The sequence below is a fragment of the Equus quagga genome, chromosome 15 (assembly GCF_021613505.1).
Source record: "Equus quagga isolate Etosha38 chromosome 15, UCLA_HA_Equagga_1.0, whole genome shotgun sequence".
NCBI classification, from domain to species: domain Eukaryota; kingdom Metazoa; phylum Chordata; class Mammalia; order Perissodactyla; family Equidae; genus Equus; species Equus quagga.
Genome location: NC_060281.1, coordinates 80,177,232 through 80,205,162, shown reverse-complemented (window position 1 = coordinate 80,205,162; position 27,931 = coordinate 80,177,232). Strand labels below are relative to the sequence as shown.

Sequence of the window (27,931 nt, the reverse complement as noted above, 5' to 3'; positions counted from 1 at the left end):
GGTCAGTGCTGAATCTGGATGAGACATTCTACATAAGCATCGCATGGGTGGGGTCCTCCTGCACCCCAACTTCGGGACTTCGGGGAGGGTCACAGCACCTGTGGCCTGGGTTCCGTGCCCCAGGGGGTCTTGTGCAGGAAGGAGCAGAAGCTCAAGGTTAAGGTGAAACTCTGGCTCCACCACCTGGCCTCAGAGATTCAGCAGGGCAGGACAGGCGCTGTGACGTGTGTGCTGGGGCCCATCTCTCCTCAGGCCCCTGGCCCACCTTGGCCTCCCCCTGCCTGCCCAACACCCTCTGGGTGGTGTGTGGACAAGCAAGAAGTGTCCAGTACGTTCCTCATTTACTTTACTGAAAGTTAAATAAATGTACAGGTGCGCCCTTAGCTGGCTGCCAGCTGCAGTGGGTACTGGTTCTCCCCTGGCCGCTTCCTCAATCCCAGGATGGAGGTAGGCCACTGAGGGCCGGGTTATCTGCGGCAGCCCCAGGGAGAAGAGGATACGGGTGCCTTGTCCCTCCCCGTGCTGCTCAGGGCCTCGGGCTCCTCAGGGTGGCTGCAGACCGCCTGGCTCCCCATCCACAGCCAGCTGGGCTCCCAAGCTTCCAGGCGTCACAGGTGGCTCTGCTCCCTCTGGGTCCCTCAGTTCTGTGGCTGCTTAGGCCTTGCTGCCTTCTGAGCTCAGCAGCTTCTCCCCCAAACCAGGGAAGGGTCTGCAGGGCCCCAGAAGCCAGAGGTGCTGCTGCCCCAAGACCTGGGCTCAGCACCAGGCACAGAGTCACGAGGCTCCCGCAGGAGCACGGACAACTTCCTGGCCCTGAGGGGGGGCTTCCCAGTAGAGGCAAGATGCCAGGCTGGCGTAAGAAGGCGTGATGCTCAGGAAGATGAATGTCCAAGAAAACTGGAGGTCGTGGGGGCCGAGAAGAGGGGATGGCTCAGGACGAGGGAAATTGGGAGAGCCCTGCGTGCCCTCCTTGTTAGCCTGAGCTCCCCTGGGGCTGGCATGGGAGCCCAGGTCCTGGCACAGAGGAGCCACGAGGACAGCTTAGGCAAGTGGGGGACGGGTGGGTGTAAATGGGCATGTGGATCAGTAGCTGGAAGGGGGCAGAGTGGAGTGGCCTGGTCGGGGCATAGGTGACAGAACGGTTCACGTTGATCTCGGGCCTCTCTCGGAGCTCAGCGACTCACAGCTACGCAAGCTTGTGTCCTGAGAAGTGTGGCTGCCAGAGTTTCCTTCGGGATGCTGGGCTCTCCACAGATTCAGGCTGGGGCTGCCAGAGTCCAAAGGCTGCCCCTTTCTGCTCCAAGTGACAAGATTTACCTGAGCAGCAGGGACAGTCCCTCCCGTGTCCTGCTAGGAACAAGCTCTGCCTCCCAGCTCTCCACGGTCCCCTCTTGTGCAACGGAAGCAGCCCTCAGGTGCGGGTGCCTCAGAATGCTCCCTTTCTGGCGCCAGCAGACCAGGGTGGGGACCGAGGCACCGTTTTCCAGGGAAAGGCAGCAACCCCGTGGCAGCAAAAGTTTCTTAGGCTCAAATGTCCTCGTCACCCCCCAAGCAGGCCATGCAGGCCCCAGGGCCCAGCCCCTCCGGGAGGCGGTTGCCATGGTTACTGGGAGGAAGAGGCCATCTGCGTGGAGATGAAGGTCTCGATGACGCTGTGGTTCGAGGGCAGCAGATGGCTGTGCCCATTGGAGGAGTCGGAGCTCTGGTACAACACCAGGCTGCTGGAGGACACTGCGGAGGCAAACAAGGCTGCTGGCTGCCTGCCAACCCGCCCCAACCCCACCTGTCCCTAGTGTCCTTGGGACAGGGGCAGTGGGGCCTCGCCACGTCCTGAATCACAGCAGATAACAGGAACCCCAAAGTCAGACCTACCCTCGGGTCGTCTGATCCCCCAGGCAGGCTCCAGGACCAACCAGGGAGTGGCCTCCTCAGGACATTTTGGTGGGAGCGTTAGAGAAGCCGTGGTGAGGGGGTGTGGTGGTGGTTTGCTTTAGGCGCCAACTCGGCTAGGCGGGAGTACCCAGTCACTGAAGCAAACACTGATCTAAGTGTTGCTCTGAAGGTGTGCACATGGTTTACACCTACAGTCAGTTGATTTTAAGTAAAGATTTCCCTCCATAATGTGGGTGGGCCTTATCCAATCAGTTGAAGGCCTTAAGAGCAGAAGCTGAGGTTTCCTAGAGAAGAAGGAATTCCACCTCAAGACTGCAGCATTAATTCCTGCCCTGTCACCAGCCTGCTGGCCTGCCCTACAGCTTTCAGACTTGCCAGTGTACCCCCACAGTCATGTGAGCTCATTCATTAAATATATAAACATTCCTATTGGGTCACCATCTCAGGAGAGCCCTGCCTGAGATGGTGAAGAGAAAGGCCTTTGAGTTTGGACCTAGTAGCTGTCGGAGGCAAGGCCGAGGCCCTCCGCTCCTTGAGTGTCTGCTTTCTCATCTATAAAATGGGCTGATGAAGTGTGCCTCATGGGTAAGCATGGGGCCTGGACCGTGAGCCCTCAGGAACCGTCACTGCAGCCACCAGGGCCGGATGGAGGAAGCTGAGGCCCACAGATGGGGAGCAGCTTGCCTAAAGTCGCACACTTGGCAAGCGGCTGCCCCAGGCCTCAGAGCCCAGCAGCCTGACTCCAGGGTGCCCGCCCTTCACCATGACAAGGTGGGTCACAGACTCAGGTCCTCAGAGAAAGGAAATGAAGGGCTGAGTGGGACGTGGTGGCCTGGAGAGTGCACGCTCCGTTGTTGCTGTGTGGGAACACGAGTCCTTCCAATATTGCAAGAGAAGCCAGAGAGCTGGTCTTTATGCAAGCTCCTGATTTCAACATTGGCACTGAATTCAAAGCGTGCTAAACCCTGAGCAAACCACCGCCTCCGTGAGCCACTTGCGGCCACAACAAGCCCACTTCCCTCATTATTAGCCCCCGCTGCCTCTCGCCATTACTTAATCTTTTTCCTCACCCGAGTCACCGAGATGTTCCTGTAAGATGTGCCCATTTTCCTGTGGTTTCACACCCCGCCTCGCTCAGTTTAGAGGAGCCCAGGGTGCCCTCCAATGCGGGTCTGGGGCCGCCTCCCATTGAGCCCCAGCTGCCGCATACCTTTCCCCCTGACTGGGCAGCGAGCAGGGAGCAGGGAAGGGCTGCTCACCGGTAGGGCTGGTGCTGAGCCGATGGGCAGGCTGCAGGTGCTGGATGCCCGCAGAGTCCTGGCTGGGGATGTGGATGGTGGTGGCCTGTGACACCGGAGGATGAAGCCCGGACTCGCTGGAGGCCTCAGTGTCTGTGGTGAAGACCTGGGAAAACAGCAGCCTCCTGAGCCACCGGCTGTGCTCTGGGGAGGGGCCCGAGGAGGGTCGAGGGCAGGCCTGGGCCTTACCTGCTTGGTGGGTGTGAGGCTGGCGAGGGCGCTCAGGTTGGTGGTGTCGGTGATGAGCATGGTCTGCGGAAGCAGGCCCGTGTGGGTGTACTGGGCCACCTCAGGCTTGTGGCTATAGAGGGCTGGCCAGGAGGGAGGAGAGAGAGGAGGACACGACATGGCACCCTGGGCTGAGCTGGAGCCCTCCCAGGAGGGCCTCAAGGCTGGGTGCTCTGGGGGAAGTGGGGTGTGGGCCTTGGTGAATGGCCCGATGGGGCACTGGCTGAGGACTCAGGGCTGATTCCCAAAACTGGGAGCTCCAGACAGAGGGATTGGACCCTCTCCCCAGCTACAGGAGCCTGCTCAGCCTGGCTTGATGGAGAGAAGCCGGGGGGAGGCCAGCACCCAAACCTAGCTCCTCCCGTCACCTGGAGATGACATGTGAAAGGGAGTAGGAGGCACAGGTGCTGCTGTGCCAAGTACAGGCTCGGGGGGAAGGGCGGTGCCCCTGCTAGGGTGGGCAGGGCAGAGGGCAGCACATCTCCGCCTCCAGGACCCCTCTCCGAAATGTAACCCAGAGTGCCACCTACAGCCCCCACCCCCACAAAAACGCCCACGGACACCAGCAGGAAAACACACCAACCACACATTCTCACGCTGCGTCAGATAAAGCCATAACCACCCACATACACACTCAACCAAATACACACAGTTACACAGATCCACAGCCCCTTCTCCCCAGTTCCAAATGCCAGAAAGGTCTGGAAACCAACAGGTTTTCCTAAGGTTGGCACTGGAGCTCATTGGGTGGCAAAGTGTGACCTGAACCTGACGTGAGGTGATGCAAGTCTGTATTAACCTGCCTTGTGGAATTCTACCTTTTGCCGCAGAGATAGCAGAGCTGCCCCAAACCCTGCTGGGAGTCTTATGTAATCCATGGTCTGGCCACCACGTTACATTTCCAAACCCTGAGAATACTGAATTCGGAAATACGTGTGGCCCCAAGGCTTTCAGAGAAAGGACTGGGACCTGTACTCCCACTCGTGAGCGTGCACACGCAAACACCCGGGTGTGCCCACTCATACAAACCTGCACACACGCGTGGCCACACATATTCACACACTGAAACGTTTTCTGGTCACAGACACTCATCTGAGCACCCGCAGACCACCCCATCACAGAAGCACCTACATTAGTACCAGACACACACGGAGACCACAGTATCTGCTCAGCCGCCCTTCCCCCGTCCACATCACCAGCCAACCTCTCCCCCCACCCCCGGCCTGGGGCCGGGGCGCTCACCGTGGGGGCTCTGCAGCTGGGCCATGGTGGCCATGAAGGGGCTCTGGGCCACGTGGCTCTGCACAGGGGGCATGAGTGGCTGCTGGTAGGAAGGGTGCAGCGGCTGAGAGAACTGGACCGGCTGCAGGGTGGTCAGGCTGCTGCCCATGCTGTTGATGACCGGCACGCTCTGTGCCTGCGTGGAGGCCAGGCCTGGGGCAGGAGGGGCAGGAGTCAGCCAGGCCTCCTGCCATCTCCACTGGCTCCCCAGGCCCAGCCCAGACCCTTGGTGGCACCATCCCTCCCTCCCTGAGCCAGTGAGTTGCAGGAGGGGACAAGGCAGACAGGAAATACCTTTGGGTTAGGACCTGTCACTAACTTACGTGGCCTTGGCAAGTCACTCCCTGTCTCTGAGTCTCTAGCTCATTATATGGGCAAGGAGTATGTCAAACTAGGTTCCCTGGAGCCCTGGGGTTCCACAGCAGTGCAAAGGCCCTGGGGCTTAACTCTCTGTTCCCCTCTCCCAGCAGCTTCCTATCTGTTTCATATATTGAGCTTCTGTACAATAGTTCCTGCAAATAAAGTCTTCCTGGGCTTTAAAAAAAACCCTAAAACCTAGAAAATTGTGACCCCCCCCCTTCCCTGCTCTGTTTTTCCCACAGACTTGTGCCTCCTAAAGCACTATATACTGTCTGCGTTATGTTCACTGTCTGCCTCCCCACTGGGTCGCTGAGATCTTGGTGAGTTTGTTGCGCTTGTATATCCCTGAGGTAGCACAGAGCCTGGCACAGAGGAGGCACTCAACAAAAGCATGAATGAATGAATGAATGAATGAGTCCCAGGGGCTCTTCCAGCTCCTGGATTCTGTAGGAGCCCCATGAACCCCCTACTCAGATGCCCTCCATCCCCACAGCTTACCAATGACCAGGGTGGAGGCACCCGTGTTGGTGAACGTGGGGCCGAGGGAGGCAGGCTCCCCAGGCCCAATGGCCATCACCCCAGGAAGCGAGGCCATGATGAGGTTCTGGGGCTGCTGGTTGAGGCCTGGGGATGTCTGCTCCAAGCTGTGCAGTGCTGTCAGGGTGCTGACAGGAGGCAGGGGGCCCCCAGTTGCTGAGACCTTGGAGGGGAAACCAAGCTGAGTCAAGGTGGGGCCTCAGCCGAAGGAAGATGGGATTGGAAGGGCCTTCCTCCACTGGGGGGAGCACTCACCAGCTTGGCTTCAGTGCTCAGCAGGCTGTGACTGGGCTCCAGGCCTGTAGGGGACACTTGGTGCAGGGGTGCAGACACTGTCACCAAGGGACCGCCGCTGCTTGAGGGCACTTCTGCCCCCTCACTGGTTGCAGGCTGTCCATAGCGCACACCTGGAGTGGGAATAGTGTCCAACCTCAGCACCCCACTTTCCTGCTCACCTCCCAGGTCCTCATCACCCCAAACCACTTCAGTTTGCTTAGGCCACTCGCGCTATCTTTATGCAGCCAGCACATTCTGCTTGAGTGACCACCTCCTGCCAGACCTTGCGTTGGCTGCTTCCAACTCCTTGAACACAAGGGCTAAATTTTATTAGTTCTGCACCCCCACACCCACCCCCACACCCACTGCCTAGTGCTACACCTGATATGCAGTAGGTACACAATAAAAGACAACTGAACCAAACTAAACTGAGGCTAATAAAATTAAACTGCAGTGATCTGAGTTGAATAGAACGAACTTGAATTAGTTGAATGAAACTGAATCTAGTTGAATTGAACCTGAAGTGAATTGAGTTGAATTGAATCAAATTGAATTGGATTGAATGGAACTGAGCTATACAAAATTAGCTGAATTTTCTTGAATTACATCTAATCAAACTGAATCAATTGGGAATTGGATTGGATTAAACTGTACCAAATTTAAATGAACTAAATTGGATTATAATGAGTTGAACAGAATTGAGTTGAGTAGAGTTGAACTAAAATGAATTGAGTTTGTTTGATCTGAAATGAATGGATTGAATTGAAGTAACCCAAATCAAGCTAGGTTGGAGTGGATGGAATGGAGTGGATGGAGTAGAGTAGACGGAGTTGAGTGGGGTGGAAGGAGTGGAGTGGAGTGGATGGAACAGAATGGTCAGTGGAGTGGATGGGGAGTAGTGTAAACAGAGTGGAGCAGAACCAAACTGCTGTGCTAAGAGGCTGGGCAGCTGCAGCCACTGGGGTGCTCCCCAACTTTCCCACCTACCGCCATGTCCCCTCTGCCCACAGTCCCAATCCCCCTGCCCATATAGCACTCACCATGGACCTTACTAGGGGAGAGGGCAGGTGGGGGCAGGCCCGGGGAGCTGTGGGCAGGCAGCGCAGGGCCCGGGCCTGGTCCCGGTGGCGGCCCACTGTATGTGTCCATGGCCAGCTTGTGCCGAAAGGCTTCTTCCTTGCGCCTATTGGCAAACCAGTTGTAGACACGCACCTCCGTGACGAGGTTGGAGCCCAGGCCCTGTGCCTGCGACGGTGACACCCCCCTCTGGATGCACTCCGCCCTGCAGAAATGGCCACTTGTGAGCCTCCAGACCAGGCACAAAGGAGCCCTCTCTTGGGGCTGCGGGGAAGGCTCTGGGAAGTGGGGCTCTACCTGAGCGTTTGAGGAGGCAGACCTGGGTTCCAGTCCCAGTTCTGCTGTGTGACGTTGAGCAAGTGACTTAGCCTCTCTGAGTCCCTCCAATCATAAAGTGAGCAAAATAGCCATAGGGTTTAGTGAGGATGAATGAGATGAGCAGCCACTCAAGGGTTGCTTGGGTTGGAGGGGGCTGAGTGCCAGGAATGGAGCTAGGTTTCAGACACTGAGCAGGAGTTGAGAACTCCTGGGCCAACAACAGGATCTCTCAGGACTGGGGAGTCTCCCCCAGGACCCAGAGCCACCCTCCCCTTCCCCAGCCTGGCCCCAGCCCAGGCCAAACCAGCCCTGCCAACCGCCAGCCGTTCTACCTGTTGCACTCCTCCACCAACGCCTCTCGCTCCTCCTTGCTGGGGTTCTTCTGCCTCTCGTAGGCCTGGAACAGGATCTGCTGGGATGCTGGGCCCCATTTGAAACGATTTCTCCGCCCCTTCTTGGTTGGTAGCTCATCGCCCGTGGGCTCTTCAATCAGCCCCCCCTGCCCTGCGTGGGTGAACTCTGTAGGCACAGAGAGCCATAAGCAGGGCATCAGCCACTCCCACCCTCCCACATCAGTTCATCTGACCATGCCCCTGATTCTTTCTCATTCCCAGGGTGCTGAGCCAGAGGAGCTTCCAGCTAGAACTTAGAATATCATTTAATCCAGTGATGGCAAACACACAGCACACTTGCCACCCCTTTCTTAACATGTGTCCAAGGCAGACATCACTAATCAAGCCCCGCACACTTTTCTACTGAGCCAAGATATAAACTCACAATCCTTCTCAAAACAAGGCTCCAGGTAAGAATCACCATTTGTTCACATTTGACAATATGCCATCCCATTTTACAGATACGGAAGCTGAGGTTTAGAGAGGTTAAATATTTTTCCATGGTCACACAGTAGACCAGAACCTTGAACCATATCCCCTGAGTAGATTCAGAGCTATTTTCAACGTTCCAGACTTGGAAATCCAGGTTAAAGTGCAAGTGTTAGCCAGGAGAGAAGAGACCCACCCAGCCCTTGTCAGCTTCTTCCACTTTAATGGAAACTAGTTTATCATTATCTCTGAGCAGGCCACCAAGCGTATGGGACAGCCAAGTGCCAGGACAGAAGGAAGATTCTGAGTCAGGGGCATAGCAGCAGGAGTGCCCTTGCCATCTGAGTGCCAAGAGCAGAAGCAGGCACCAATGCTCCAGCGGGGTTAGACCCATCAAAAGCCAAACTGAGAAGACACTAGAAGCCCGCTTGGCACAGATTCTATCACTCTCAGCAGCTGTGGCTTGAGCACCTGCTCATGCTGACTCTCAGTTGGCCATCTTGCCCGGCAGGGGGCTGGCCCAAGATCTGGAGTACAGGACACTATGACTTAGCCCAAAAAACTAAAATATTTCAGCTTAAAAAAATTACCCTGTCGTTAATCTCCAAAATATATGATGAACTCACACAACCGAACAACAAAAAACAAACAGCCCAATCAAAAAATGGGCAGAGGATATGAACAGACCTTTTTCCAAAGAAGATATACAGATGGCCAATGAGCACATGAAAAGATGTTCAACATCATTAATCATCAGGGAAATGCAAATCAAAACTACACTAAGATACCACCTTATGCCTGTTAAAAAGGCTATAATCACTAAGACTAAAAATAAGAAATGTTGGAGAGGGTGTGGAGAGAAGGGAACCCTCATACCCTGCTGGTGGGAATGCAAACTGGTGCAGCCACTATGGAAAACAGTATGGAGATTCCTCAAAAAACTAAAAATAGAACTACCATATGATCCAGCTATCCCACTACTGGGTGTCTACCCATCAACTTGAAATCAACAATCCAAAGTAACATATGCACCCCTATGTTTATTGCAGCATTATTCACAATAGCCAAGACGCGGAAGCAACCCAAGTGCCCATCGACTGATTGGATAAAGAAGACGCAGTATATATATATACAATGGAATACTACTCAGCCATAAAAAAAGACAAAATCATCCCATTTGCAACAACATGGATGGGCCTGGAGGGTATTATGCTAAGTGAAATAAGCCAGACTGAGAAAGACAAACACCGTATGATTTCACTCATGTGTGGAATATAAACAAACACTTGGACAAACAGAACAGTTCAGGGGTTACCAGGGGAAAGGGGGGTGGAGAGTGGGCCCAGGGGGTGAAGGGGAGCACTTATATGGTGACAGACAAGAAATAATGTACAACTGAAATCTCACAATGATGTAAACTATTATGAACTCAATAAGAAAAAAGTTACCCTGCCAAGGTCATGAAAAATAAGGAAAATCTGAGAAACTGTCACAACCAAGAAGAGACTAAGAAGGCACAACTAGATGTAATATGTCTACAACTGGATGGGATCCTGGACCAGAAAAAGGACATTAGGGATAAACTGAGGAAATCCGAATAAGGTATGGACTTTACTTAATAATAACGTATCATGTGGGTTTGTTAATTGTGAGAAATGTACCTACTAATGTTAATAATAGGGAAAACTGGGTCTGGGGTATATGGGAATTCTCTGTACCATCTGCCCAGTAGTCCTGAAAATCTAGATTTATTCTAAAATTAAAAGTTTTTTTTTAACTGCCAAACATGCAAAGCAGATAACTTACCCCGTCGGGGATTTGATGGGAGAAGTTCAGAGAACACCTGGCAAGAAAATTACATATAGCAGCAACAGCTAATGCTTTTGCTTTCTCAATGCCAGGCATTTCTACAAATTGCACCTTCAGGGCAGCTCCACAGAGTAGATGCTATTTTATCCCGACTACATGGATGGGGGAACTGAGTCACAGAAAGGATAAACAACTTTTCCAAGGCCACACAGCTGACAAGTGGCAGAGCCAGGATTTGAAGCCAGGCAGCCTGGTTCCAGAACCCTACACTTAGCCACTATACCACACTGCCCCTTCTTGAATAGGGCCCTTCTCATTCAGTTCAACATCTGTTCATTCTCTGAGAATTCCCCAGTGGCAGGCACCTGCTTTGCCCGCATAGCATCGTTTCCTCCTTCTTCAGAAACAGCACCCTGATTCTCTTTGGGGCTCCCTCTCCTCCCTTCCCAGCCCATCTGGGTAAGGTGAGGTGACCTCACTCTGGCCAAGAAGAACACCACATCCCCCTGGCCACTGTGATTGGTTCATGGATCTTCTCAATAAATGGTGCTGGGTAGTCAGTTACACAGGAGAGGAAATGAATTTGGGCACCAGTACCTCCATCTGTAAACTGAATCGAAAGCAACTTGTAAAAAAAAAACCACAGGGGCCAGCCCCTTGGCCGAGTGGTTAAGTTCGCGTGCTCCGCTTCGGCGGCCCAGGGTTTCACCAGTTCAGATCCTGGGCACAGACATGACACTGCTCATCAGGCCATGCTGAGGCAGCATCCCACATGCCACAACTAGAAGGACCCACAACTAAAATATACATCTATGTACTGCGGGGATTTGGGGAGAAAAAGCAGGAAAAAAAAAGAAGATTGGCAACAGTTGTTAGCTCAGGTGTCAATCTTAAAAAAAAAACAACAAAACCATGAATCCCGACTCTACCTCCTGCTGTACACAAAAATCAATTCCAGCTGGACTGCACCTCTAAATGTGGAAAGTAAAACAAAGCTGTTAGGATAAAATATAGGAGACCATGTTCATGACCTTGGGTTAGACAGAGATTTCTTAAACAGGACAGGAAAAGCGCTAACCATAAAGAAAAAAATTAAGAACTTCTGTTCATCAAAAGATATCATTTCAAATATATAAAGCAACCCACAGTGTAGGAGAATATATTTACAATGCATACACTTGAAAAAGAACTTGCAGTGTATTTTTTTAAACTTTTACAAATCAATAAGAAAAAAGTAGACAATCTGAAAGAAAGATGGGTAATCTTGTACAGGCACTTTTTTTTTGGAGGAAGATTAGCCGTGAGCTAACATCTGCCGCCAATCCTCCTCTTTTTGCTGAGGAAGACTGGCCCTGAGCTAACATCCGTGCCCATTTTCCTCTACTTTCTATGTGGGACACCTACCACAGCATGGCTTGCCAAGTGGTGCCATGTCCACACCCGGAATCCGAACCAGCAAACCCCGGGCCACCGCAGCGGGACGTGCGCACTTAACTGCTGCACCACTGGGCCGGCCCCCTAGAATAGGCACTTCTTAAAAAGGCTTTCCAAGTGTCCAATAACCATATGAAAAGATACTCAACATAAGGAGTCATCAAGGAAATGAAAATTAAAACCACCATGCAATAGCACCACACATCCAGCATGGCTAAAATAAAAATGACGTTACCAAGTGTCGGCAAAGCTGTGGAGCTCCTGGAATTCTCAAACACTGCTAGTGGGAGTGCAAATTGATGACCATTTGGCACTACGTACTCAAGCTGAACTTATGTATATTCTTTGATTCAGTGATTCCACACCTAACAGAAATATATATACACATTCAGTGAAAGACGTGTCCTGGAATGTTCACAGCAGCACTGCCGGCAATAGCAAAAACTCAGAAGCCATCCAAGTGTCCATCAAAGAAGAAATAATACGTACATTGTACTCACACAATGGAATATTCACATGCAGCGATGAGAATGGCCGACCTACAATGACATGGAACCGCACAGAGGGATCCCACAAACGTAATGTTGAATGAAAGAAGGCACTGCATGACTATATGACTGAGTTTATATGAACTTCAAAAACAGTCATAGTTAGCCCGCGATGCTAGAAGTCAGGATAGTGATTGTTCCTGCTGGTGGGAGGGGGGCTTCTGGGGGCCTGGTAATAGTCTCTCTCTTACCTGATTGGGAGTTACATCAGTGTGCTCGCTTTGTGAAAATTCATTAATCTGTACCCTTAGGATTTGTGCACTTTTCATATGTTAGACTTTATTTAAACTTTACATTATTAAAAAAAAAACTCATTCAGCTGGAAAGAGCTAAAAAGAGGTGCACATTTCCCCCTGAGGTTGCTAAGCTGGCAGGATGGCAGCCCAGAGCTCCCAGGGCCATCTTTGCCTACGGGAAGAGAGCCTGTCTGAGAATGAGGCCAACATAAAAGACAACAGAGCCTAGAGATGCTGGATCCAGCCATGCCTGAAGAAGCCATGGACTCTTCATATCCAAGAGCCAATAAGTTCCCTTTTTTGCTTATATCAGTTTGAGAAGGGGTTCTGTCCCTTGTTACCAAGAGTCCTAATACTTCAGTCATATCTTGAATGTTCTGCATCTGGAATTTTCCAATGTCTCCTTTAAAGTTAAAAATTCTCAGGGGAAGGCTATTTGGGCCACAGTGTGCTTCTTGATTCCCAGCTCTGGGCTGAATCTTTGATTGCATTTCGAACAGTTCTCTCAGTAACACATATGCGTTTAATTGAACATTGTCAATTTCTTCCAGTGACGGTCTGGGGAGGAGACAACCCCCTCCGAAGCAAAACCTAGTTCTAACGGATTTTCAAAATAAGTCTTTATTGTTCTCAGACAAATTATAACAGTACGAAAGTGAACTTTTTTGGTAAGTTTTTTCTGAGTGTGTATTCCAGCACAGTAGGAGGTGGACATGCCAATCATTGGGGTGAGGGCCAGGCGTGCAGTAAGGATGAGAGATGTCTACGGTGTGCATTATTTTTTTTCCAACAGTGATTTTTACTGTTAGTGGGAGTGTAAATTGTCACCACGGCCTTGTAAGGAACTATGGGAACATCTATCAAAGATTTTAAAGTACCTACTGTGTGACCCAGTTTTCCACCTCCAGGAATTCATCCTGTAGACACACTCTCATGTGAGCGCGAACGTATCCAGAGAAGGATGTTCTTTGAAGCAGTTGTTTCTAATAGAAGATTGGAAAAACCCTAAAAGTCCTTCAGTAGGGAGCCAGTTAAACAAATAATGGCGCCCCCAAGTAACAGAATAGCTAGCAGCCCGCCCAAGAGTAGGGGAAGATTATCTATATTATATATTACTAGCCGATGCTTAAAATATCTCTGAAAGGATCCATGTGACGGTGGGAATGCCAGTGGCTGCTTTAGAAGAAGGACACCTAACTTTTATTGGAAAAGCTTTATTTTTTTCTTTTTTTAACTGAGTATATATTGTCTTTTTATTTTTTATTTATTTATTTTTTTTTTCTAAAGATTGGCACCTGGGCTAACAACTGTTGCCAATCTTTTTTTTTTTTTTCTGCTTTATCTCCCCAAACCCCGCCTGTACACAGTTGTATATCTTAGTTGCAGGTCCTTCTAGTTTTGGGATGTGGGACGCTGCTTCAACGTGGCCTGACGAGCAGTGCCATGTCCGCACCCAGGATCCGAACCCTGGGCCACCGCAGCGGAGCACGAGAACTTAACCACTCAGCCACGGAGCCGGCCCCTATATTGTCTTTTTAAAAACCTGGATAATTAATTTAAAAATTATCAAAAAAATGTTTACACATAGACAAGCTCAAAAGTGTGAACACGTCCTTGGGATTTTGTGGGGTGTGAGGCTTGAGTAAGGAAACCCACCATTCCCTGAATAATAGTGTGCCCAGGTCTTCCCGGGTCTGCAGTGGAGGATTCCCTGAGTGTACACCTCGCCTCTGAGCCTTTACTCATGCTGTTCCTTCTGCCTGAAACACCCTTCCGTGCATCTCCATGGGTCAAAATTCGACTCACACTTTAAGACTTCGTCACTAGGTCATACGTACTTCTAATGTGATCCTCCCTGATGCCCCTCCCTCCCTGAGGAAGAATAGATGACTCTCGCCTCCTGCGCCAGCTCAACACTTTGAAAGGCCTTACGGAGTACGCTGTGCTGGGCCTGCACACAGTGAGTGCTCCCGAGACACTAGCGCTTGTTGTTGTTATCACATTATAACTCACGTCTCACTGTATCATCCTGATTTTTTCTCCTGCTTCCCCTCTACACAGAGGGCTCCTGGAAAAGCCGGGACCCAGTTCGTGCATCTCTGGATGCCCAAGACCAGCCCTCCTCGCCCAGGGGGCCTGGTGCAGAAGAGGTAATAGACGCTGGTGGGGTACCGCTGCCTTCCTCTGTCTGCCAGTCCGAGCGACGGGGCAGGGAAGCTTCTGGCCCCCACCCTCGAGCTGCGGAGAGCCCCGAGCCCTGCCGGGGAAGACGGGCTGCGGTCGGTCATTACTTACGCTGGGCCACCTCTCGCTGCTTGCGGACATACCAGGTGTACAGGGCGGCTCGCTTCTGCGTCTTCATGGGGGTGCCCTTGTTGAGGTGCTGGGACAGGTGGGACTGGTTGAGGCCGGTGGTGTCGACCACCTCCCGCTGTGGGATGTTATGCTGCTGCAGGTAGGACTTGACCATCTTCGCCACGCGCCACGGGTCCTCCCTGGGAAGAGGGCAAGGATAGGGCTGCTCAGGTGGGGCTGGGGTTCCGGGGGCTGGGAGCCCTGTGCTCCTGGGGGTAGGGATTGTGAATGAAAGCGGCCGTGGAGCCCAGGGGCCTGCACCCTCACTCAGGGACAGGGAGGTATGGGCACTCGTGCCAGGACACAGACACACGGATATGGGGATAGAGACTGGCAGACATGTGGTCACAGGCCCCAACTAGTCCCACACAGACATGGGAACAGATAAAAGTTTAGAAACATGGACACGCAGACACATCTGTATGTAGACAGGAACAGACTCCCACTGGAAGCTGCAGAAGCCAGATGGGGAGGGTCCTCGCCTTTGTGCCTCCTTTAAAGATCCTCCCCTCGTCCTACCTGGAAATGTTATTTGTGGCTGTGTCATAGCCACTGGGAGAGCCTGTAAACACCTTGAGGGAAGGAACTTGTGGTTTTCAGCACCCAAAATAGCCCTGACATAGAGAATGCCCTTGATGAATGCATGAACCGATGAGTGGATGGAGGGATGATAAAGTGGATGGGTGGATGGATGGATAAATAGGATGCTGGATGGGTAGGTGGTAGATGATGGATGGGTAGATGGATGGATGGTAAGGTGGATGGATGACAGAGACCTACTGAGTCTGAAAACAAGGAGAGAAACACGATTCTCCCACTTTACCGGGGCCGCTGAGGCAAAGAGCATTTGCGTTGTATCTCTTGCCCAAGGTCACAGGGCCAGCCTAACAGCCCCATCCCACCTGAGGGATTCAGTTCTAAGTTAGCCCATCAGGTAAAAATCACTTAGGGTCAAAATGCCTCCTGAAAATCAGCACTGAACCCTGGGCAGTGGCCCAACCAGCTTCCCCACAGCACTGGGGCAAGTGGCTGGTTTTTCAACAGAGTCCCAGGTGAAGAGTTAGAGGTTGGCATTCAGAGGCCTTGTTGGATGGAATATGGGAGCATCTAAGTACCAGAAGGGCACTTTGGGCTGAGAGTCCCTCACTAGAGAGACTCAGGGACCTGGGGCCATCTATACTCATGGCCTGTCCTCCGCTCAGTGTGGGGGTGAATTGCCTGTACTGTATAAATCCTTCTCTCTCTCCTTCTCTTGCTCTGTCTCAACCCTCTCTTCACCATCCTCTCCTGAGCTTATATTACAAATGTGTGTCCAATAAATGCAGCTCAGGACAAGTGTTGAAACTGGCAGAACCAGGATTTGAACCCACATCTCTGCGATTCCAGAGCCTGTGCTCTCACCCCCTCGACTCAGCAATTTCCTTCTAGAATTTGAGTCTTCTGCTGTTTGCATGTGTGACAAGTGTAGGAGGCGATTCGTGCCACGATGCTTGCCACAGCAAAAGACTGGAAACAACCAAAGTATTCAGCGAAAGGGCGCTGATTAACCAAATCATGGCGCCTCCGGATGATGCAACCGCAGAAACCCACTGAGAAAGCTCTGCGTGCGCCCAGACGGAACGGAGTTTGTCTGGTGGGTTTGCTGTGCTGCTATTTGCATAAAATTTAAAGTGGGATGAAAGAAGATTTCTACATCTTTGCTTGTGTTCACATGAAATGCCGGAAGGACACAGAAAGAACTGGCGAAGCGTCCACAAAAGGGGAATTGGGTGCTGGGGACAGGGGAAGAGGAACGGTGTTCCCTGTTACTCTTCTGTGCTTTTTAATGATGTAGTATAGCATAATATTATGTAATATACTACATATGCATAAATGATACTTAAAACTGAGTTGTAAAACACTGAAAGCAAATAACCCCCCAGCGCTCTGAAGTCCTCGCACACTGCCTGCCCCTGGCCCCTCTCTACCTGCTCAGAGAACCAGCCTCGGGTCACCTGCTGACAGTGCTCTTCTCAGACACCAGCACACGGAGCCTTCATCAGCTTCGGCGCTCTGACTTCCTCCTTTTTTATCAGCACTTCCCATAGAGGCAGGGAGGCTGGAGGGTGGGGACAGATACGTCTAAATGGTCAGCACGCAGCACAGCAAAGTCCCATTGGTGCGAGAATGACAGCCGTGGGGATGAATGTTCCCTGAGTGTTAACTGTGGGCCAGGCACTGTGCTAAGAGCTTGTCACATAAATCTTACAATAATCCTAGGAACTAGGTACTACTTGTATGCCCATTTCACAGGGGAGAAAACTGAGGCTCAGAAAGATGGCCACTTGCAAGGGGACCTGGTTGGGACTCAAGAATACTTCACTTTGCTGGGGCCCCCAGACCTCTCCCGAGTTCCTGTCTCCCCAGCTCTCAGGGGCCCCACGGTTCCTCTCCTCTCTGCCTCCCCCGCTCCCTGGGTGCCAGTCGGAGCTGGGAGGGAAGGGCAGTACAAAGTCCAGCCTTGTGCTTCGTGGCAAACATGTTTATCTGATTCTGGAGCTGGGCTGCCCGATGGCCCCCTCCTCCCCCAACCACAGTCTCACCCTCCTGAGCATTCCTCCCTCCCTCCCGGCTCTCTTCTCCAGAGAGAATAAGCTCCATCTGCCTCTCAGCAGGGCCTCTCCGGGCTCAGACTAAAGATGCACTATCTGTCACTGTCCATCTGACTCCCTGTGTCTGTCTGTCTTTGTGTCTCTTTCTCTGCCTTCTTCTCTCTGTGTCTCTCTTGTTCTGTCTCTGTGTGTGTCTCTCTGTTGTTCGCTCTGTCTCTTTCTCCTCCCCCTATTATTCACACACGCACACGCAGACGCACACACACTCGGTCTCCAAGGACCTGACTCTTTTCAGGACAGTTTCCCCAACTCAGAACTGACAGGCCACGTCTCCAGGTATCTCCTGCTTTCGCTCTCGTGGGTTTGAGAGTCAAGCCAACCTGGGTTCACATCCCACCACTGCAACTTCACACGTGATGTGTGCAAGCCCCACATCTTCCTGGTAATACGGCGGTAAACCCACGCCTGCCTCGCAGTACTCCCGGGAGAACTGAATGGGTTTCAAATAGGAGTGAAACTAGCGCAGGGCCTGGCACACAGGAAAGGCTCAGTAAGTGGAACGATATTGTCATCATCATCATCCAGGATGTAGTCTTGGGACCCCCGGACCCACAGCAGAGGGGAGGGGGCCCAGGAGAGGCGAAGACCTGCCCATATCTCCCTCCTCCCGTCTCCTGCCAGTTCTGGGGTCAATCACAGGTACAATGTTTGGCCTTTTGCTCGCTGGCCCCTGGGGTTTCAGGGAGTCCAAGGGTGTGGAGCTGGGAGACCAGCTTGCAGAGCTTCATCTGCAAGGGGGAGCTGAGTTTGAAGCCCAGCCCTGCCACTCACTGTCCAGGTGGCCTTGGGAACTTGCTTAACCTCCCCGTGCCTCAGCTTCCTCGACTGTGACATGGGCAGATCATATTTGAGAGGTTGTCAGGAGGAGAAAAAGGGTTGCGTGCCTTTGCAGGCCCCCCGCCAGCTCTAGAGCCCTGCATGGAAGTGAGTCGATGGTGACATCAGCAGTGCGAAGGACTGGGGAGGCTGACGGGAGAGAGAAACCTATCAAGGACAGGCCTGCAAACTCAAGGGCACCGTGCAGACTGTGGGCTCAGGAGGACCTGCGTCTTAGTCCTGGTCTTACTACTTTGTAAAGTGCCTCGGGCAAGTCGCTTTGCCTCTCTGAGCCCTCATTTGCTCCTCTGTAAAACGGGACCACTGTTAATAACATCCGTTTATTGCACTTATGTGCTATTCAACCCTGTGGGGCCCTGCAGAGGACACTGGGGCCCAGAAAAGTGAAATCCCTGCCCAAGCTAGGAGGAGGCAGAGCTGGGATTCAAACCAGGATCCCAGAGCCAAGATTCGGCAGGATGGCCTCAGTCAGGGATGTCAGATTGTCCCACCTTGGCCACTGTTTTCCTGGGTCTCAGGGCCCAATGGGGAGGATCAGAGAGCCTCAGGGTTGAAGTTTGAGCTGCTCCGGGACAGGGAGGACCTAGGAGGACCCCCAGGAAGGAGGTACAGATTCCTCCCTTGGCCATAGCCACAAATGTCCCCAGGCCTCAGAGAATCCTAGTCACTCATTCACCCACTGGGCTGGATATCAGGGGTAAGAGTGGTGAACAAGGCCACACGGGCGGGCCCTGCCCTTGAAGAGCTTCTATTTCACAGCAGGAGATAGAAAATAAACAGATAAACTAATAAGATCATCCTAAGTAATGATAAGGGACAGGAGAAAGTAAATGAAAGTAATGGACGAGAGAGTGACTGGAGTGGGCCTACCTTTAAATGGGGTGGTTTAGATGGCCACCCTGAGGAGATGACATTTGAGCAAAAGGAGGAGAAGAAATCAGCCATGGGAAGATCTGGAAAGAGGGTTCCAGGCAGAAGGAACAGCACGGGCAAAGGCCCTGAGGTGGGAATCAGCAAAGTCAATGTGACCGGCAGAAAGAGGGTGACCTCAGGAAGAGGTCAGGAAACAAGGGCAGGGAGTTTGAATTTTATTCATTGTCCAGGTAGGGAAACTGAGGCAGAAGGTGGAGAAGAAACTTGCCCAAGGTCACAGAGTGAACCAAGGATGGCGATCTGAGGGGAGCGCTCAGGTTCCTGCTGTGGCCTCAGGCATAGGGCACCCCAGGGAGGCCTGGGACCCAGACCCACCCCTGCCTCTTCCCAGGCACTGTCTTCTCCAGAGAAGTGGCTTCCACTAGAAGTCCTGCCTGGGCATCATCCTTTCCAGCCTCAACCTCTCTCACGGCCCAGGCCTTCAGCGGGGTCCCCCACCCCTCTCCTTCCGGTGCCCTGAAGCTAGAGGCCCCACTTTTTTCCCTCGGGGCGTTTTCAGATCCCTTTTGTTACCTGAACAATAAGTAACCCAGGTAGTTAGTTATAAACTCCGCAGGAACAAGGAGCTGGTTGATAATTTATAGCAACATCTCAAATTTAAATGGAAAGTAAATAGCATGCTGTTAGCATTAAAGAAAACCCAATCGGGGCAGGCGGGAAGCACTCCAGCCTCCTCTCGGCTTGGGGCGCCTCAGTCTCTCCCGAGCCCCTTCTCCCAGCTGGGTGTGAGCCCCTCTCCCCTCCCGGCCTTCTGCTCAGCTCTGCCGCTCCAGGCCTCTCTCTCCATCTCCCCCGACATCCTCTCTCCTCCTCCTTGTCTCCCCTCTCTCCCTCGGCTTCCAGGTTTCTGCTGGTCCCCAGGGAGCCCTCTGACCTCTGCTCCCCCATCAAGTGCTGTGGATCAAGTCTTCCCCTCACCCACCATCCCACCAAAGGGGCCGCCGATCAAGAGGCCCCGTCCCACCAGGTAAGAAAGGCCCCGGGCTCCCCCTGCCTCCGCTCCCACTAGAAAGCCCCCATCCCTTCTGGGGCCTCAGCAGATCTGGCCCAGCCCCACCCTGCCAGGGTGGCCCTCGTCCTGGGTCTGGCGATGCCTGACACTTTGCCCCTCCCCTGCAGCCAGCGGGGCCCTTTGCCCTCCTCTTCCTGCCAAGTCAGGGGGCCCTGGCTGCTCCCCTGCCCGCTGCCCGGGACCTCACGAGGCCTGGCAGACCCTGAGGGCTCCCTGAGGCAGGATCCAGCCCTCCCCCACCCCAAGCTGGGATCAGGACCTTGGACAGAAAAGACATGGTCCCCTGGAGAGGGGCTCTTTCTCAGACACCTCCCCCAGGCACCCCGGTGGCCCCTGGACCCCAGTCTTGGCAACTGAGGGCACCAGAGTGGGTGTGGAATCCCAGCTGGGTGGCCTTAGTCAAGCTACTTCCCCTCTCTGGGCCTCAGTTTTCTCATCTGTGAAGCAGAGTTATCCATAGCCCTCCCAGGGTTCACCTCGACATTACCTGAAATTATACACGTGAAACCTCAGCACAGAGCCCAGGTGTTAGGATGGAGGTTAGAGAGCCTTTGGGGAGGGGCGGTCCCTGAGCCCCTGGGCCCCCCTTCCTCCATCCCCACATTCCCCATCCCCCACCCTACTGGGTGGGAGGTTGGTTGACCCAGGCCTCCCCAGGCCACCGTCCCTACAAGTTAATGATCACAGGCCTTATCAGAGCCTTTTGCCGTTTATAAATTTATAAAACAAAAGAGAAATAATAAAGCCCGTGGGTAATTAGTAACCAGGTTAGCTCTGCTGAGGAGAGGGGAGGCATTGGGCTCAGACCCACCCAGTTCTGTGGGAGATGGGGAGCCAGCCAACGGATGGGGGTACAGAGCAGAAGGCCTCTAATGGTGCCTGAGGCTGTGCAGGAAAGGGGAGCAGCTCCCGCCCTGAGGTTCCATCCCCCTCAGGTAAGAAAGATCTGGGCTTTCTCCACTGAATGCTTGAGTGCCCAGGTCCCAGGGGAGTCCCTAAAACCCCGGCCTCAGCGCCCCCCCTCCCCAGCAGTGTATCCTGGCCCTTAGCAGAGGAGTTAGGGTTTGGGGACTAGAAGTGGCCGTGGCGGCTAAAACTTCCCACTGGCCTCCATCTCTCCAGGCGCTTACATTGTGGACTCTCTCGCTTTTTCCGATCTTGGAGCTCCCCTGGGGCATGTCCCCACTTCCCAAGCCCTGGGCTGAAAGCCGTGGCTCAGAGGGACTCAGACTCCGCAGAGGGCCAGCTAGGGGGCGGGAGGCTCCAACCTCTGAGCAAGGACCCCCCAACCCCCCACAAGCTCTCATGGGCCCTGTTTCCCTTCCCAACAACTAGGCTCAAGGCCACCTCTCATGGAACTCCAGCCTCAGAAGGGCTGGTCAGGAGCAGAGGGTGGGCGCCTTGGGAGCACGACTCAGGGAAGGGGGGGTCCTTACTGCAGCAGGGTCTCCACCACGGCTTTCTGGTGGGCCGCCTCCTCGGGGCTGAGGTTCTCCAGCTCTTTGAGGATGGGTGGCGTGAAGTCTTCCCCATCGTCGTCCGTCTCGTCCTCGGAGCCCCTCGTCTCCCCAAGCCCATTGGGCAGCTCGGCCAGCTCCCCTCGGCCTCCGCCGCAGGACTCCCCCTTGTCCAGGGGGCCATCTCCAGCCAGCAGGTAGGGCCCTGGCTCACCCAACGCCTGGATCAGCGCCTCCTTGCTCAGGCCAGACTCGAGCAGGGCGGCCAGGAGCTCCGTCTGCAGCTGGCTCAGTTTGGAAACCATGGCTCCACCACCCCTGGACCATGCGGCCCAGGGCCACCGAGCTGGCCGCCTCCCCCACCGTGGGGGCCGTCTCCTCGCCCGGCGGCCAGCAGGCAGGCACCAACCAGGCTCCTTGCACCCACTGTCCCCCCAAACCCCACCAGCCAAGCCCTGTGGGCACCCCCAACCCCCAAGGCTGGCCCCAGCGGCCAGTGAATCAGGGCCCCTGCCCGCTCTGTTTACATTGGAGCTGGGGAAATTCTCCAAGGTTCATATTCATCCGTGTGCTTAGCGAAGGCACTGGACTTTGGACTTCAGCCCTGCAGAGTGCAGGCCTCATGGCAGCGCGCAGGGCCGGGAGCCGCGGCCTGCAGTGGGAGTGGGCAGAGTGGAGGGTGGGGGAGGCGGCGGTGGGGGCCCGGGCAGCTGGGATGGAAGGTGCTGGGAGCCCAGGCGGCCTTCGGGTGAGCAGCTCCAGATCTCACCCCCGGGACCTTGTAGGGGCGTCAGGCCGAGGCAGGAGAGCAGAAACAGCATGTTTACCCGGGGAACAGGAGCAGCAAGGCATTCTAGGCAGGTGGGCCAGCTCTCCTCAAGGGCAAGGCTAGGTCACATCCATCTTGTGACCCACCCTCAGGCCCCGAACCAGGCCTCCCCATCAGAAGAACTGTTGACTGGCACAAGTCTACTGAGTGCCAGGGATGTGCTCATCTGTAACGTGCGTCATGAGCTCATTGTGTCCCCTAACAGCTGTGAGTAGGTACAGGGACTATCCCCATTTCACAGAGGAGGAAACTGAGGCCCTGAGAGGGTAAGCAACTTGCCCAAAATCACACAGCTAGCAAGGGGCAAGAGGCAGGATGGGAACAGGGTGAGGCCAGGTCAGGCACTCGACTCAGGGGTGAATTTTAAGGGGGTGCCAAAAAACTCAGTAATCGAGAAAAATACTTTGATACACTATATTAAAAAATCTAAATGAATGCAAAACCCAAAAGAATTAAAAACATACGCTCCCACAGAAATTTGCACATGAATGTTCATAGCAGCATTATTCACAATAGCCAAAAAGTAGAAAAAACATAAATATCAACAGATGAATGGATAATTAAAATGTGGGCTATCCATGCAATGGTGCCTTATTCGGCCATAAAAAGGAAGGCAGTACTGATCCGTGCTACAACGTGGATGAACCTCGAAGATGTTATGCTGAGGGAAATAAGCCAGACACAAAAGGCCACATATTGTGAGTCCATTTACATGAAATGTCCAGAATGGGCAAGTCCGTAGAGACAGAAAGTAGATGAGTGGCTGTCAGGGGGTGGGGGGCAGGGGGAACGGGGAGTGGCTGCTTAACAGGTATGGGGTGACTTTGGGGATAATGAAAATGTTCCAGAATTGATTAGGTGATGTTACCCAACTCTGTGACTCTACTAAAAAAGACTGAATTGTGCACTTTTAAAGGGTGAATTTTATGATATATCAATCAATAAAAAATATTTTTTAATTAATGCAAAAATTCTGTGATGAACAAAATATCAACATTTTAAATAAAGACAGGCTCCGGCCCTCACTACCCTCCCCCTAATCCCAGCCTAATCCCTGGGTGAGTGCTGGTCCCTCACACCCCCACCCACCCCTTCCCTCCTCCAGAGCCTTGATAAAATTTCTGCACGTGTCCCCTCCGGTGGCCCTAAGCCCCCAGAACAGAGGCCGCACACCACTTCCTGGAGTAGGCAGGGTCATGCTGAGGGGCCGCCCCCCAGGCTGGGGCATGTCCAAAAGTTCCGTATCTGTCAGGAGTCTGTAGAACCAGGGTCACGGCTGGCGACAGAGGAAGGGTGAAGGTGCTATTGGCCAGAAAACTCTCGCACAGCCAGGCAAGTCCAGCAGGGAGGAAAGGGAGCTGGTTGACAATGATAACTGAGCTCTCCGTCAGCTCAAATCCACCTTCTCAGTCTGTCCGCTCCCACACCTGGTGCTCCAGCTCCCCTCACCCCAAATTACATCTTCATTTCTGCACACACCTTCTAACATGCTGGGCAACTGCGCGGCCCAGCACAGCAGCCACTAGCCACGTGTGGCTACCGAGCACTGGAAATGTGGCTAACGCCTTCTGGTTGAAATGATAAAGTTTTGGATATATTGAGGAACATTTAAAAATTTTAAAGTAAAATTTAAAAATTTTTTATGTTAAAAATTAGAAAAATTGATTTCATCCATTTCTTTTTACCTTTGAAATGGTACTTCCAGAAAATTTCAAATTACATACGTGGCTCACATGATATTTCAGGCGGACAGCACTGCTGTATAATGTACTTACATATTATGTTTGTCATTCATGGTTCGTCTCTGTCTGCTAGAAGGTAAGCCCCCTGAGGGCAGGGTTCTTGTCTGTCTCGTTCACTGCTGTATTCCCAATGCCTAGATATTGCCTCGTATGTATATAGTAGGTGCTCAATAAATATTTGTGGAATAAATGAATGAATAGCTCAATTTCATTGCACACTGACCATGTATACTTAACTCTGTGCTAAGCTTTGTCATGTATTAAATTCTCAGAACGACTCTGTGAAGTAGGTAGTTATTCCCATTTTGCGGAAGAGGACACAGAGGCTCAGAGTCCCCCAGGATGATACTGATAGTTGACCCTTGGTAAAGTGGGACCCCCCACTTTTCTTCCAGTGCTTTCTTTTTCCTCCGGTGCGAGTCACTTTGGGGTCAGACGGCTCACTGCTGGGGGCAGACTTCTCAAGTTCAGGCTGAAGGACAGGAGGAAGCTGTGTCCTGTCCCTTTGCAGTTTCCTGGCTCTCCTGCTTGCTGTACCCCGCCAGGAGGCTGTCCCTCGGGTGACTTTTCACCTAGAAGAGGGAACCAGGAGGCGGGAGAAGGGTGGGGCTGGATCCTTTGCACAGCTTTTTAACTCATTAATTGCAAGGTCCTCTGGCAGCCGCGGTGCCTCCGGGACTGAGGGTGGATTTGGTTGGGAAGTGGACCAGCGGTGGGTCGGGGGAGAGCCTCAGTGGGCCCAAGAAGAGAGGCCCCCCCCAGAGCCCAACTCCAGCTCCCAGGACACACAGGGGCTACTGTTCTGGTCCCCCTTAGTGGGGCCCCCTCTGATGAAAGAGAAAGGAAGTCAGGAGCCTGGCCCTGCTTCTCCGCAGACATGGAGGCACACAGGCAGACAGGGCCGCCCTGGCCCACAGTCGGGACAGATCTGAACTGACTCCGGGTCGGGAGAGCAGTTCACCCTCCGAGAATCACGCGGGACCTAGTTTGAATTTCACTGTCCCCACACCCCGCCCCACCCCAACTCCCACTGAGTGGCTTCAGGCAAGTGAGTGAGCCTTTCTGGACCCATCTATAAATAGAGGCGTGGATCTGCTAGGGCTGTAAAGAGCGTGATGGGGAAATTCCAAACTTCCTCCATTGGCGCCACCCTTAACGTCTCCGTAACGTTTCCACCGCACCTCCTGCCTCTGTGAAAAAACTAACAGCTATGTTTACTACGCAGTGAAGTCAAAACAACTAATAAGTATTTATGTGTTAACAACTTAGTAGCCTTTTGAAAACTGCACATAAATTGAAAGGAAAAAATGACATTTCCATTCCTTCCTAAATAATCATCACTAGTGGGTGGGCGGGCTTGTGGGGCTCCACACAACTGCTCGGACCTTGGAGTTAGACTGGACGGCACCGCCCTCACTTTTGGTTCCACGACGATTTGTGCACGATGCTTGCTTTTCCTCAGACCTGCCACAAACCCAGCTTTGCAAAGCGATGACGTCATCTGAAGGAAGGAAGCTCCGTCTGACGCTCAAACCGCGAACCACCTCGAGCTGGTAGTTTACAAGGCGTCCGGCAGATGTCGCTGTGATCCCCTCAAAAATGCTCTGAAACAGTCCGCGGCGCCCAGGGGCACCTCGGCGCACCGTTTGGGACCCGCGGTCCTAATGGGTCTCCTGGGACGCAGCCGATGTCCCGTCACTGGTGGTGCTGAGTTTCGTCCCCATTCTCTCCTACCAGGCGAGCAGCTGTTTGCAAGGCCAAAGTTCAGGCAAGGCGTAAGGCTTCTTGGCCTTGGGAGGCAGCGCAAAGCACCGTGAGCCGGACTCAGACTCTTGGAATTCGATTACCACCACCCCCACCCCACCTCGGGCCCACCTGTGTTCAGACTCGGACTGTGCTTCCTCCCAGTCCCATTGCCCTTTAAACCTGTAGTAAACAGTCGCTGGCATATGCAATTTTCATCCGTCTCATTTAACAGCTCAGCAGCCTCAGGAGGTAGGTAATTCTATCCTATTTTCTTCTGTTTTGTTTTCTTTCTTTCTTTCTTTTTTTTTTTGAGGAAGACTGGCCGTGAGCTAACATCCGTGCCCATCTTCCTCTACTTTCTATGTGGGACGCCTACCACAGCATGGCGTGCCGAGCAGTGCCATGTCCGCACCTGGGATCCGACCCTGCGAACCCCGGACTGCCGAAGCAGAATGTGCGCACTTAACCGCTGCGGCACCGGACAGGCCCCTCTATCCCATTTTACAGATGAGAAAACTGAGGCTCTAAGAAGATGTGGATCCTGCCCAGTTAATGTGTGGCAGAGCTAGGATGGGAACCCAGACCTCTCTGATGCCAGAATCCAAGCCCTTGACTGCTAGTCCATGTACCTCTTTCTTTGAGGCAGTTCATTCTCACTAAATACTTGTTACTATTACTTTTTCTTGTTGTTGTCCTGGGTAAGTGTAACTCTGCCCATTGGCCTTGTCACCTCTGTGCTGGTTTTGCAGATAAAGAAACTAAGGCGCCAAGGGAAGAAAACACAATGGTTAAGAGCACAGGCTCAAGCCAGAGTGCCTGGATTTGAGCTTGGCCCTGCCACTTGCCAGCTGTGTGACCTTGGGCAAGTTGCTTAACCTCTCTGTGCCTCAGTATCCTCTTCTCTAAAATGGGGATGAAAATACTGTCTGCCTCATGGGTTGTTAGGAGGATTAATGAGGTAATACACATAAAGACTGTGCCTGGCACATTGTAAGCGCTCCCTACTGTTGAATGATTATTGTTACGTGATTTTTAACAAGACTGTCCCACTCCTCTTGGCCAGGCTGAGTTCCCTTCTTTTGCAAAAGTGCTGCCACCATTCCATTTGACTCTTAAGCCCTGATTCTGGCGTTCAAGGTCATCAATACCTCAACTCCGCTCTCTAACCAGAAGCATACCTGGAATCTCTCTCATCTAGGCTTTTGCACAAGCAGTTTCCTCCACTGGAGACCTCCGCCTGTTAACCTGCCCTCAGATCCTCCTGGATCTTTTTCTGACCCCTTCTCTTACCCACAGCAGCATGAGTCTTCACTAGCCAGCCTTCCCTAACTCACTAGAGCAGGGCCAGCAGTACCAGAAAGCCCTGGACTGAGGGTTAGAAATACAGATTCCTGGCTCCATGCTCAAGGATTTAATTTAATAGGTCTGGAGTGAGGCCAAAGGGTGCAAGCTCCTTGCATCCAAGAGCAGAGGACCGAATATCGTTCTCTGTAAAACAGCAATAAATGTGTTTCTATGTGCATATTTGAGAAAGACGTGGAAGGACATGCTCCAAGCTGTCGACATCAGTTACCTTTGGCAGGGAGGTATGCACAAACAGAAACAAAAACAATAGCCGGGGAGGGGGAAAAAGTAAAGAAGCCTCAAAAAAAAAGAAGAAAAATTGTAACTTTGGGAGGTGATGGATGTTAACTAAACTTATTGTGGTAATCATTTCACAGTATATACATACATTAAATCATTAGATTGTATGCCGTAAACGAATATAATGTTATATGTCACTTATATCTCAATAAAACTGGAAAAAAATTGTGATGATTGCACAACCCTGATAATATACTAAAACCGTTGAACTGACACTTTAAATGGGTGAGTTATATGGTATATGAATTATATCTCAATAAAGCTCTTAATATAAAAAGCAAGAAAAGAAGCCTCAAGAAAACATTGCTTGTATAATGAAGTGATTCTGTGTGCGTCCGTGTGTCGGTATAAACCACAGTGAGCCACAAAGAAAGGTGTCTCCTACTACGTGCTGGAATTTCAGGGGATTTTTACTTTCTGGCTTATTCTTTTCTGTATTATTTGAATAGTTTAACATGAATATTTATTTTCATAAATATGAAACAAACAAAAAAGTTATTTTTATTTGAGTGGCACCTCCTTTCAGCCCCCTAGAATGAGCCAGGATCTCCAGGCAACGGTGGCGCCCACGGTTCTGTTCCCCACCTCAGGTGTTGTCCCTGGATCCCC

At 52.4% G+C, this 27,931-nt stretch overlaps 1 protein-coding gene across 1 annotated transcript; it reads right to left on the bottom strand.

Moving 5' to 3' along the window:
* Nucleotides 1–107: 107 nt before the first annotated feature.
* Nucleotides 108–24,037, bottom strand: HNF1A (HNF1 homeobox A). The gene is made up of 10 exons (XM_046641206.1): nt 21,341–24,037; nt 14,412–14,611; nt 7,601–7,787; nt 6,914–7,155; nt 5,853–6,004; nt 5,559–5,760; nt 4,662–4,853; nt 3,381–3,502; nt 3,153–3,297; nt 108–1,731 (listed from the first exon to the last, which is right to left on the bottom strand). Exons 1-10 carry the CDS (start codon nt 21,664–21,666, stop codon nt 1,604–1,606), a joined length of 1,896 nt encoding a protein of 631 aa, XP_046497162.1. The 5' UTR covers nt 21,667–24,037; the 3' UTR covers nt 108–1,603.
* Nucleotides 24,038–27,931: the final 3,894 nt, after the last annotated feature.